Source organism: Stegostoma tigrinum, chromosome 26 (genome assembly GCF_030684315.1).
Source record: "Stegostoma tigrinum isolate sSteTig4 chromosome 26, sSteTig4.hap1, whole genome shotgun sequence".
Classification (NCBI taxonomy): Eukaryota; Metazoa; Chordata; class Chondrichthyes; order Orectolobiformes; family Stegostomatidae; genus Stegostoma; species Stegostoma tigrinum.
Genome location: NC_081379.1, coordinates 10,489,775 through 10,503,046, shown reverse-complemented (window position 1 = coordinate 10,503,046; position 13,272 = coordinate 10,489,775). Strand labels below are relative to the sequence as shown.

The 13,272-nt window shown below is 43.7% G+C and overlaps 1 protein-coding gene across 2 annotated transcripts in view; it reads left to right on the top strand.

Moving 5' to 3' along the window:
• Window positions 1–13,272, top strand: part of LOC125464258 (seizure 6-like protein) — a 242,555-nt gene that overhangs the window by 155,351 nt on the left and 73,932 nt on the right. For both annotated transcript variants that reach the window (XM_048556529.2, XM_048556530.2), the window contains exons 5-6: window positions 2,178–2,363; window positions 6,484–6,652. In XM_048556529.2, coding sequence (XP_048412486.2) covers window positions 2,178–2,363; window positions 6,484–6,652 — 355 coding nt within the window. The remainder of the gene's footprint in view (window positions 1–2,177; window positions 2,364–6,483; window positions 6,653–13,272) is intronic.

Genomic DNA, 13,272 nt, shown 5'->3' with positions numbered 1-13,272 from the left:
TGAATTGGAAACACCGATAATTAGCTGGTGGTGGTTTATAGGATTGAAAAGAAAATCTCGGTGATGAAGGAATAAAAATCTATTCACTTGTTTGAGATAAGACTTCTGGATATAGAAAATAAAGCAGTCGAGGCTCTGTGTTGCTCCTAAGATGCTGCTTGGCCTGCTGCGTTCATCCAGCTCCACACTTTGTTATCTCAGATTCTCCAGCATCTGCAGTTCCCATTATCTGCGAGTCTGTGGAACTGTCTGATCCAAGCTGGGACTAAACTATATACACCACAAATAGTGGTACCGTTTTGGTGTTCAATAATTAATTGTGTTCCTTTCCTGTCAGGTTTCCTGAGTTGTTATAATCCACTAAACATTTGGTACAAGATTTCTATTTGGTGAATTGGAATAGAAATGGATAGACTGAATCTTGCAGACAATCAGAATAATCTGAGATCAGGCAGACAAAATATCGATGGCTGAGACCACTTAGGGAGACTATGTATAACAAAAACATCACCTTTAATGTCTCAACCTGCTTCACAGGAATGTTACAAACAGAATTTCACTGATATTATTATGACTGAAAGCAAGTGGATTTAAGATATCTCTAACCAGCCTGTTGGTTATGACACACCACTCAGGCAGATAGGTCTTGAACCCTGGGTCTGTCTGGCTCAGAGGTAGAAACACTACCAGTGTGCCTAAGATCTGTACAAGGTGCATTTTAACAGAGTCTTAAAATGAGTCAAGTGACAGAGAGGTTTAAGGAGGGTGCTAACAGCCCGGGCAACCAATGGTCACCAGTGGTAGAGTGATCAAGACAATGCAAGCAAGCAAGCTTGGAGATCCCTGGATGGGATAGAGGGCTGGAAGTGATGGTATCAACAAGGAAGAGAAGGTAATGAAGGCATTTAAAAACATAACTGGGAATATTAAAATCCAGTCATTGTGCAATTGAAACCCATGCTTAGACTGTTGTGTTGTGTAGCATTCTGTGCTTTTGTGATCATGAAGCCTTTCAAACAGCATTTCAATAAGATTCCTGTCAATCTGAATCTCACAGTTGCTGAGGAAAGAAGAATGTCCACTTGTGAACTCTGCAGCCTATGGTACTCAATATTAAGTTCAATAATTTTAGAGCCTGAGCACCTTCTGCCCCATCCTTACACCAACCCCTCACACCAGGGCTTGACATCATACGGGCTGCTACCACAACCAACCTACTGTCAACCACTAATGGTCACCATGAGGCTGACCTCTACCATTTCCTTTGCCTGTCCAACTGTTGTTCTCTCATTCTAGGCTTCATCTCCAACTTTCACTTAGTAACTGAGTGTTTAGATTAGATTAGATTCCCTACAGTGTGGAAACAGGCCCTTCAGCCCAACAAGTCCACACCGCCCCTTGAAGCATCCCACCCAGGCCCATCCCCCTACAACCCACACACCCCTGAACACTACGGGCAATTTAGCATGGCTGACCCACCTAGCCTGCACATCTTTGGACTGGGGGAGGAAACTGGAGCACCCAGAGGAAACCCACACAGACACGGGGAGAATGTGCAAACTCCACACAGACAGTCACCTGAGGCTGGAATCGAACCCGGGTCCCTGGCTCTGTGAGGCTGCAGTGCTAACCACTGAGCCACCGTGCCGCCCTTTACTCCTCCCCACAACCCATCATCAACCTATACCAACCTTTTCCCAGCTACAATCAGTTCTAAATAAGGGTCATTCAACCCAAAAAGTTAACCTGCTTTCTCTCCACAGAGCTGCTGAGTTTGCCCAGCAATTTCTGTTGTTGTTTCTCACAGATGCTGTTTATTGATTATTTACACACTAACATGATTTATCTAGGATTGTCAATTTTCCAGCAATCCCCTGTGAAGAAGCATCTCTTGGACACCCCAGTGAACCATTTGAAATGGGCAGGAGACCACAGAGGCATTAAGAACGTGATATGCTTCAGTGAATTCTCTTTAACGCTTCCGTTGTAAGGCTAGTGGAGCTGCTGGATAAGGCTAGATGACAGATGAAACCTTTAGGAAAATGTTAAGCCAGTGTTGGCAACCCTAGATGTAACTTTTCCTTAATGCGTCGTGGTTGATGATATTCATGCTAAAAAGGACCATGGGCTATTTGAGTACGGATGAAAGGTTTAAGTATGAATCTGTCTATTTGCAGTTTACATGCTGAGCTGCGACTTTCCCCGGAGGCCAGATTATGGTGACGTCTCTGTGTTGGATCTACATGCTGATGGCACTGCACTCTTCCGTTGTAACTCTGGTTACCAGCTGCAGGGACTGCGAACTCTGACCTGTATGAATGCTTCCAAGCCACACTGGAATGCCAAGGAGCCAACCTGTCTAGGTAAAAAAAACTACTTCAGTTGAAACTAATCCTACTTTATATTTTTTTCATTTGATTCCGGCTCTCTTTCCTTCTTAAAGGTATCTGCTCTCTGTTTCACCTTTGTAGACATGCAATAGTATGGAAGAACTTTCCTTGTTCATTTAAATGTTCTGCGTCCACTCTCAACATCCTGGGAGGAGGATTATCATCACTGGGGGTGGATCACGCTACAAACACAATGTGGGTGACATGGTGGCTCAGTGGTTAGCACTGCAGCCTCACAGCACCAGGGACCCGGGTTCGATTCCAGCCTCGGGTGACTGTCTGTGTGGAGTTTGCACATCCTCCCCGTGTCTCCGTGAGTTTCTTCCAGGTGCTCCGGTTTCCACCCACAATCCAAAGATGTGTGGGGTAGGTGGATTGGCCATGCAAAATTGCCCATAATGTTCAGGGAGGTGTAGATTTGGTGGGTTATAGGGGATGGGCCTGGGTGGGATATTCCAAGGTTCAATGTGGACTTGTTGGGCCAAAGGGTGTGTTTCCACACTGTAGGGATTCTAATTCTTTTTAAAAAATTACAAAAGCAAGTCAGAAGCTAGGAATTGTACAAATTAACCAATGATCCTTAGACAGCACCTTCCAAACGAATGATTACTCTCATCTAGAAGGACAAAAGTAAGCCCACAGTACAGGTACTGCAACGGTTCAAGAAGGCAGCTTACTATCACCTCTCAAGGGCAACTAGGGATGGGCAATAAGTGCTGGCCCAGCCAGCCAGTGACACCCACAGCCCACGAGTAACTAATAAAGAAAGTAAGGGTCTTCCCCACAAACCTACCACCCCCACCCTGACCCCCGGCATCCTCATCAAAGACACAATCAACTGTTTCCATTTTCACCCCCTCTCTGTCAGTGATGGTACCACAACTTCCCAGGAGATCCTGACCATCTTGGATTGTCTAAGATGACAGTCAGAAATCCCTCGAGAGGTTTAGGACCAGCTATAGGTAGAGTTATATGTTTGTGGATTATTTTTGTATACCAGCTGTGTTTAGCTACATACTGATAAAATATTGCAGAGTGCTAGTTGAGTGCAGTCAAATATTGATTAATATTACTGTGCAGTAGCCGTGTGCTGCCGTAATGGATGTTGCCATGAGCTAAATAATATTCCAGTGTATTAGACACACTGGCTGTGAATTACTGTGGATTATCAGTACTGATTAAGTCATGGTGATTGGTTCTCTTGACATTGGGCATTGCTTCATACTGAGCTGGTAATAAATGTTTCCATTCCATGTATCTTCTAATCACCAGCTAGAACCAACATGTATGGGATTTGGATCATAGAATCCCCGCAGTGTGGAAATAGGCCCTTCGGCCCAACAAGTCCACACCGAAACTCAGGGCATCCCACCCAGACCCATCACTCTATAACCCACCTAATCCACACCTCCCTGAATACTGTGGGCAATTTAGTGTGGCCAATCTGCCTGACCTGCCCATCTTTGGACTGTGAGAGGAAACCCACACAGACACGTGGAGAATGTGCAAACTCCTCGCAGAGGGTTGCCTGAGGCTGGCATTGAACTTGGGTCCCTGGCACTGAGGCATCAGTGTTAACCACTGTGTCACTATGCCACCAAATTGTCACTGATGGTCTTTGTGAAATTCATGGATTGCACTTTCAGTGAGAAAGAGGGAGTAAAAGGTATAGGTCTCAGTTACAGGGCGCTTGAGGAAAGGAAAGTTTGAAGAAAAGTAGGAACATCTCCAACAAGTATGGCATTTTGCATATTTATTTTCAGAAGATCTCGCTGCTGAATGCTTTGAGAGAGTCCTTTAAATACACCAGGTCAGATTTTAAGTTTTGATGGTCGCAGAAAATTGGCAGCAGTCCGTTCACTAAAGTCAGTGGGAAGGAAGATGGAACACTGTAGTATTGGCCAGTTAACTAATACCTGGTTACCCAAACTGAAAATTAAAATCAGTCTGTGTAATAGGTGAAAATAGCAACTCCTGCTGCAGTTTAAATATAGCTGATGACCTAACTCTTTGAGGACTCACAACAGAATAATACAGTAGAAGGCAAGATGCAGTAGGGTGTCAGTAAAACATTAACTTTTGCTCTGTATCTTCTTCAGTCTTCTGCAGTCAACACGGCTTTGTGAGGGGCAGGTCATGCCTCACAAACCTTATCGAGTTCTTTGAGGATGTGACTAGAAAGGTTGATGAGGGTCGAGCTGTGGATGTGGTGTATATGGACTTCAGCAAGGCATTTGATAAGGTTCCCCATGGTAGGCTCATTCAGGAGGTCAGAAGGAATGGGATACAGGGGAACTTAGCTGCCTGGATACAGAATTGGCTGGCCAACAGAAGACAGCGAGTGGTAGTAGAAGGAAAGTATTCTGCCTGGAAGTCAGTGGTGAGTGGTGTTCCACAGGGCTCTGTCCTTGGGCCTCTACTGTTTGTAATTTTTATTAATGACTTGGATGAGGGGATTGAAGGATGGGTCAGCAAGTTTGCAGACGACACAAAGGTTGGAGGTGTCGTTGACAGTATAGAGGGCTGTTGTAGGCTGCAGCGGGACATTGACAGGATGCAGAGATGGGCTGAGAGGTGGCAAATGGAGTTCAACCTGGATAAATGCGAGGTGATGCATTTTGGAAGGTCGAATTTGAAAGCTGAGTTCAGGATTAAGGATAGGATTCTTGGCAGTGTGGAGGAACAGAGGGATCTTGGTGTGCAGATACAAAGATCCCTTAAAATGGCCACCCAAGTGAACAGGGTTGTTAAGAAAGCATATGGTTTTTTGGCTTTCATTAACAGGGGGATTGAGTTTAAGAGTCGTGAGATCTTGTTGCAGCTCTATAAAACTTTGGTTCGACTGCACTTGGAATACTGCATCCAGTTCTGGTCACCCTATTATAGGAAAGATGTGGATGCTTTGGAGAGGGTTCAGAGGAGGTTTACCAGGATGCTGCCTGGACTGGAGGGCTTATCTTATGAAGAGAGGTTGACTGAGCACGGACTCTTTTCATTGGAGAAAAGGAGGAGGAGAGGGGACCTATTTGAGGTATACAAGATAATGAGAGGCATAGATAGAGTTGATAGCCAGAAACTATTTCCCAGGGCAAAAAAGGCTAACACGAGGGGTCATAGTTTTAAGCTGGTTGGAGAAAAGTATAGAGGGGATGTCAGAGGCGGGTTCTTTACACAGAGAGTTGTGAGAGCATGGAATGCGTTGCCAGCAGCAGTTGTGGAAGCAAGGTCACTGGGGACATTTAAGAGACTGCCGGACATGCATATGGTCACAGAAATTTGAGGGTGCATACATGAGGATCAATGGTCAGCACAACATCGTAGGCTGAAGGGCCTGTTCTGTGCTGTACTGTTCTATGTTTTATATAGAAAAGTTCCATTAAATATGGTTGAATGCATTCTTCTGTTCAATATGTTATGAAGACAACCACTTCAGGACATTCTACCTGAGCAGGGCACTTTGAGACAGATGTTTCCTTGTTAACCAAATGTTTAAAGACACTGCCCCTTGTGGAATTTGAAGCCAGAAACATTCCATTTAAAGTATGTGCAAAATTAGTTATGTTCAACTAGTTGAGGTGCCACAATGGGAGGTTCCATTGACTTCAGGCCCTCTCGATCAAGGAAATGGTATGATTCCTGTTCTTGAATGCTTTCCCAACGTCGCAAATATGGTGGTAGGTACATGGGGTATGGGTGTTCTCCTGCACAATAGGTTACAGCTAATCAGCAACCCATTCATCATCTCCTACCTTTTTTTTGTTTCCAATGACATCAACTGGTTCACTCTCTCCCTGTTGATGCCATCGCACAGAATTACAGCCCTGCCTGTGCAGTGTTGTGTGGCAATGAGCTCAGATTTGCCTGTGAGTCATTCCATGGATCACGAGTCTTTGAACACTCAGATTTGACAAATGGCTGCTAGAGTACTACCTCCGGCTGTGAAACCACAACCCTGCAGACATCTGAGCATTCAGACAGAATAACAACTGGAGAGGGGACAAAGCATGCATTTACATGATAGATAATAGTCTTCTCATCTAACGTCGGCTGTCTTTCTCTTTGTGTGTGTCTCTCTCTCTGTCTCTCTCCTTAGCACCCTGTGGTGGGTTTATATCCAATGCTACCATTGGTAGAGTACTGTCACCCAATTATCCTGCAAACTACAGCAACAACTTAAACTGCACTTGGATAATTGAAGGTGCAAAAGGCCAGAAGTTCCATATGCACTTTGAAAAGGTTTCTCTGGCTGGTCAGGGGGACAGGTAAGGATGGGCTTTGGAGTAGTATTCCTCAGCCATTTGATTTTAACCTTCTATTATATGTGCATTTAGATATGTCTTCTTGCCGAAGATCTAGATCCTTTGCTCACTGTGAGCCTTCAGGTAGGAGCACAGTCTGTAAGAGGACACTGCCTGTTTAAGTGAGGGTGTTGATGGTCATCATTCATTCATACAGGGGGATTGTTCATAACATGGTGCTCTTCCAGGGCAATGAAAGAATGATTCTGCAGATTCCCATGCTCCAACATGGACATTTTGGTTCTTCAGCAAACTATTCCCATTTGTCGAAGCCAATCTGGCATGAAATGACATCTGGCTTGCATGATTCCTTATGTCTTAATCTTGATCAGCCACCAGATCTACACCAGGCACTGGGAAGCCACTGAATAAAGCTATTTAACTGGACAAGGCATATCAGTGCTATAAACGTAGGCTGACACAGTGGCAGTGATGAGGGAGCACTGCAGTCTTGAAGGTGTTGAATTTCGGTTACTAGGTTAAAGCCAGGCATGATCTGCCCTTTTAGAGGAAGTGAAATGTAGGAGGGTGGTAGGGAGAGAGGTTGTAGAGCCTGCAAAGGCAGAAAAGAAGTAATCTAATTAGACAGGGCACAAAATAATGAATTTCTGATGGTAGATTGAGGTGCAGAGGTTCAGCAGGTAGTGCATTCACAGTATGTGATACATTTCCATGGCATGAACTCCTATGTCAGTCTGACTTTATTTCTAAGTTACACTGTATCATCAAGATCAAATCAGTAGTGCATGAGAATTTTGTTGTAGCTGCTTCAGGCTTGTTGAGAGGTGGCACATACCCTTTGCCTTTGTGCTGTTGGCTGTATGATTTCCTGGGACCCGGGCCAGTTGCAGCTGCTATCCACAGACCAGGGTGGTGATAGGGAGGGGGCAGAGAGGAGCATCACTCCAGGATACCGTCCATACATTCTTCATCCACCAGACATGTGCTGCCTCTGAGAGGGCTCCTTATTTTTCATCAAATTCAAATCTTGTTAAGAAATGTTGCCTCAGGACACATGCTAAAGCTGTTCCCAAGGGGCATATCCTCTTAATCGCCCACCATCCTTAAGAGTCCACTGACTATCTTTCATTAGATAGTGAGCATTGCCTATGACCATTAATTGGCCAATCAAGAGCAAATTCATGCCAGATAATTGTACCCAATCCAACTCTCCTGACAGTGGGCACCAACTGGGGCAGCATGGTGGCTCAGAGGTTAGCATTGCTACCGCACAGCACCAGGGACCCAGGTTTGTGTGTGTGTGTGTGTGTGTGTGTGTGTGTGTGTGTGTGTGTGTGTGTGTGTGCATTCTCCCCATGTCTGGGTTTCTCCTGGAAGCTCTGTTTCCTTCCACAGTCCAAAGATGTGCAGGCTAGGTAAGATTACCCATGGGGAGCACAAGGTTACGGGGTCAGGAGGGTGGTATGTTCTTCAAACATTAGATGTCGACTCGATGGGTCAATGGCCGACTTCCGCACTGTAGGGATTCTATGACTGAACAATAAGATCCTGCTGTTTGTTAGCAGACCTCATATCCAGAGCTTTTTCCTCTGCTATAGCTGTTAAATGACTGTGAAATCATGCATATCATAAGCATGGTGTTCGTCAAGGAAATATGATTTTTCATTGTGAGAGAGATTATATACTTCACTGAACACTGCAGCTTCACTTTACAAGTTTCTGTTAAATCCAAGTTAAATATCTGTTCAAACTCTGGAGAAGGATAAGCTTCCTGAGAAATGTAGTTTTAATGTTTGAGGACAATTCAATTGTCATAAAAATATATGGAGCTTTCATTCACAGATACAAAAGATCCAATTAGCCTTCTCAACAATAAGAAGCTGCATTTACATACAGCCTTTCACTAAGTAACATGTCCCATCTTGCTTAACAAGAATGTTATGAATCAAAACGAGCCATATCTGAAGCATTATGAAAAAGGAGAAACAGGGAATTAGGTGGTGAGGGGTCGAGTGGAATAGTAACTTGGATATATACTGTTCTGGAATTGTGCCACCATTCCTTGAGTCAAAATCCTCAAACTCCCTTCTTCACAACAATATGGGTATCCACACATCCCAAGGCTCTCGCTGTTCGAGGAGACAGCTCCCCACCAAATTCTCCAGGATAAGAAAGGAATATGCATTAAATACTGGCCCAACAGTGATGCTCACATCTGATGAATGAATTAAGAGAAATGTGTCACTGTAAAAAAAAATTTACAGGGCTATGAGGGAGGAACACGACAGTGGGACTAATCAGTTGGTTCCTTCAAAGCACTAGAACAGGCACAGCAGACTGAATGGCTTCCCTCAGTGCTGTATCACAATCTGACCAGCACAATTACATTACAACTGTGACCCCGTCAATCTAATCATTCAGGGTCAAATCCAGGAAGGGCTTTTGTTACTATATATACCGACCCCATGCAGCAACTTGCCCATGCCTCAGTAGGCAATGAGCAGTTGCCAGTCTTTGCTTGCAGAGCACGGCTAGAGATAGGGAGCCAAGCTGCTGGTGCTTGGGAGATTCCAGTGATTTCTCCTTGCAGTTTTCTCCTGCCCATCTGTGCAATATTGTCAGACCGCATTTAAAAGATGGATGCACAGGAATTATTCACTTGGGTTTCAAACTACAAACAGCTTTGTAATGTACGACAAGCAATGACAAGAAAATGCTTGCACTTTGTCAATTGAAGCAGATGTCTTTAACTTATAAAATTACTGAAATCGTCATTTCATTTCATTGTGGATTCTCTTGTTCATGACTCACTAACATCTTCCTACCTTGACAATATAAATTCCAGGGGCATTGTCAACTAGGCTGTCTCACACAGTGATCTAATGTTCATCTTCCTCTTTTAATGAAGAGTTTGGGTTACAGCTAGCTTTGCCAACAAATGAACCCTTGAATAATGAAGCTCTCTCACCTTAGACGCACACACACAAAGGTTAAAGCTATTCGGAATACATCTCCGCTCAACGTAATGCAGAGGAAAGAGAACGGCCGAGCAACTCTCAGTGAGCTACTTGTTAGACTCTTCATTGAATCAAGCTATTTTCCCACAATGGCTCCCATTTCCTGTTATTGTTCCCAACATGAATATTATAACACAATTATTCAGGATTCTGGCGGCTGTAGCAGAATCAAAATAAGGCTCTGTCTCAATCCCAACCCAGCACAGAGATGATAGGCCAACTGGTCGCTGTCTGCGTTGTAAATCTTCCTATGTTTCCGAATCAGGACTACCTCAGCTTTATGGGCAGTCAGGAGTGCCAGTCTGGAGCTTTATGGACAATGGAAACAAAAATGTCCAGAGAGCAGAATGCCCTCTGCTGTTGCTTGTCAAGTAAAGGGTTAATGCTTGAGCAAGTGCATGGGAAGCTACATTAATGATGATGTAGTGGTTACAAGGTGAGGAAGATACTCTGTAAAGAGGAGCAACATTCTCATGCTGAGTTAGAATGTACATTGCTAGGGAAATGTAAATAAAGATTAGTTGTGAAAAGATCTCACCACTTCTGTTTTAGATTGTAGTGCACCTTAACAATCCCCCAGCCAATAACAACAGATCGAGACCCAACAACAAGTTGGAGCTGTACCATCGAGATTCTTCCACTGCCCCAGCCTGCTGCTGGGCTTTTCCATGGGGATTGGATGGAGCAGGAGGGAAATCGCTATGGAAGACCTATCATTGACTAAAGGGGCGAAACTGGATTTCCCATTTCGAAAATAGTCTACACCTCTATTCTTCCTACCAAAGTGCATAGCCTCACACTTTCCCACATTGAATTCTATCTGCCAGTTCTTAGCCCACTCTCCGAGCCTGTCCAAATCCTTCCAAAGCCTTCCCGCTTCCTCAACACTTCCTCTCCCTCCACCTATCTTTGTGTCATTTGCAAAATGGTATGTAATCATGCTTTCACAATGCTTGCATAGCTAAAAAAAATCTACACAACCATTTTAGAAAAAAATAATGAACTTTTGTAAGTCCTCTTTAAGGGGAACTCGATATTGTACCAAATTGATTCAATACCAAGGTAGGAAAGCTCAGTCAATGGCTTCTCTTTGTCCTAGTATTCTATCAGACACTTATAATTGCCCTCAACTAAAGATAACCAAAGAGGCACAACAGGGCATTGCAAATGTATGATCTCTACCAAGTAAAAAAAATCAGCAGATAAATGGGAATACCACTATCTAAAGTTCTCCACCAAGCCACAAACCATCCTGACTTGCAACCGTGTCACTGTTCATAGAGTTTGTGGGCTCCCTACAGTGTGGAAACAAGCCCTACGGCCCAACAAGTCCACTCCGACTCTCAGAGCATCCCACCCAGAGGCATCCCCCTATAATCCACCTAATCTACACATCCCTGAACACGATGGACAATTTAGCATGGCCAATCCATCTATCCTGCACATCTTGGATTGTGGGAGGAAACTGGAGCACGCAGGGGAAACACGGGGCAAAGGTGCAAACTCCACATATACAGTGGCCCAAGGATGAAATCGAGCCCGGATTCCTGGCGCTGTGAAGCACCATCGCTAACTACTGAGCCATTGTGCCAAAATCCTGGAACTCCCTCTCTGACTGCACTGTGGATGTACTGCACCCCAAATTTTGCAGCAATTCAAGAAAACAGTTTGCCACACTTTCTCAAAGGCAATTAGGGTTGAGTTATGTTGAATTATGAATGTTGTCCCTGCTGACAACACCCACTAATTAATTTATGGATAAAGTGACCCACAACTGTTCCTCTACTTTTGGATCGTGAAGCAACATTAAACAGAATTTACATCAACGTAGCTCAAAAGTATCTTCAAACTTGAACACTTAGCTTATAACAGTAGCTCTAATTCTCTCTTTCTGACCTACTGAGCCTTTCTAGTTTCTCAGATTTCCTGTAGACGCGGTTATTTGTTTTTGCGTCTTAAGAGAAAGGAAGCTGGCTTTCCTATCTGGCTGATTGTTTCTGAAATCAATCTAGATGAATGGCACAAAGGATAGAAACCAAAATTGCTGGATGGTTGACAGAGTGGAGAAAGGTGTTAGCTTGCTCAAAGTTATGAAAGGATTGGTCAAATGGGCAGATCAGTGACGGATGGAATTTAACTCTGATAAATGTGAGGTGATGCACTTTGGAAGAATGGGCAGGACAAAGGAATACTCAATGAATGACAAGACACTCGGAATTTCAGAGGAACAGAGGGACCTTGGGTTAGGGTTTACCCTAGCCCTATCACTTGTCCCCAGATCCCCAAACGTGGCGGTAGGACAGGTTACTATGGTAATTAAGCAGTCCTACAGAACACTTGCCTTTACCAGTCATGGCATGGTTATAAAAACAGAGTGGATATGCTGGAGCTGTACAGAACTTTGGTTAGAGCACAACTGGAGTACTGTATGAAATTCTGGTTACCACATTATAGGAAGGATCTGATTGCACTGGAGGGGATGCAGAGGACATTTACCAGGATGATGCCAGGGATGGAGAATTTCAGCGATGAAGAGAAGCTCAGATTGTTTTCTCTGGAGTAGGCAAAGTTGAGGAGACATAATTGAGGTGTATAAGATTACGAGAGACATCCACAGGGTGAATACAGAGCAGTTATAGAGTCATGGAGTCATATGGCATGAAAACAGACCTTCAGTCCAACTAGTGCATATAGACCATATCCCAAACTAATCTACACCCACCTGCCTGCACTTCACCCATATTCCTCCAAATTATATCCTGTTCGTATACTTAACTAAATGTCTTTTTTCAGTTTTTTCTCCTTTGTTGAAGGGTCAACAAGGCAGCATAATTGAAAAGCAAAAGGTTTTCAGGGGATTTGAGGAAAACCATTTTCACCCAGAGGGTAGAGGTGTCTGGAATACTCAGCCTGGGAGAGTTATTGAGATGGGAACCCTCACAGCCTTTAAAAAGTACTTGGATGAGCACTTGGGATGTCATAGCACGGGTCCTGTGGGGGAAGGCAGGACTAGAGATGGTAGTAGCATATTTTTGGTGGTTCAGATTTGATGGGCCAAAGGGCTGCTTCTGTACTGTATGTTTCTATGGTTCTAGAATTCATTAATGACAACGGCTTTGAATCTCACCCTCCACCCAGTGTAATTCTGCAGGTGGGTCTCTTGAATAGTCTTTAATTAAGCCCTCAGAAGCAAAATTTTATTCTTTAACTTCTGAGATTTCCCTTAATGTCAACAATCCTTATAGCTATGTGAAACTTAAATGGACAACATATTAACACTAACCATTGGTACTGCACACTGGTTTATACACATGTACATCACAACAAAATTAGGAAGCAGAGTAAAATAGTATCCGTTGGAGGGAATCACACATCCAAGCCTTTCTACTGAGATTTCATAGTGTCCTATATTGGGAGTCCTTTGTACTGCTTGATGGGATGTTACTCTGTGATATACTGAGTTAAAATCATAAAATGTTCTTCAGAGACAAAATGAATAAAAGAAAGATAGTCACTAGCAAATTTGCTAAGGAATAAATTCACTGCAATGATGGTCAAATTGTAAAAATGTTAAATCATGACAATGGTTTAGTATTTACTGGGGGA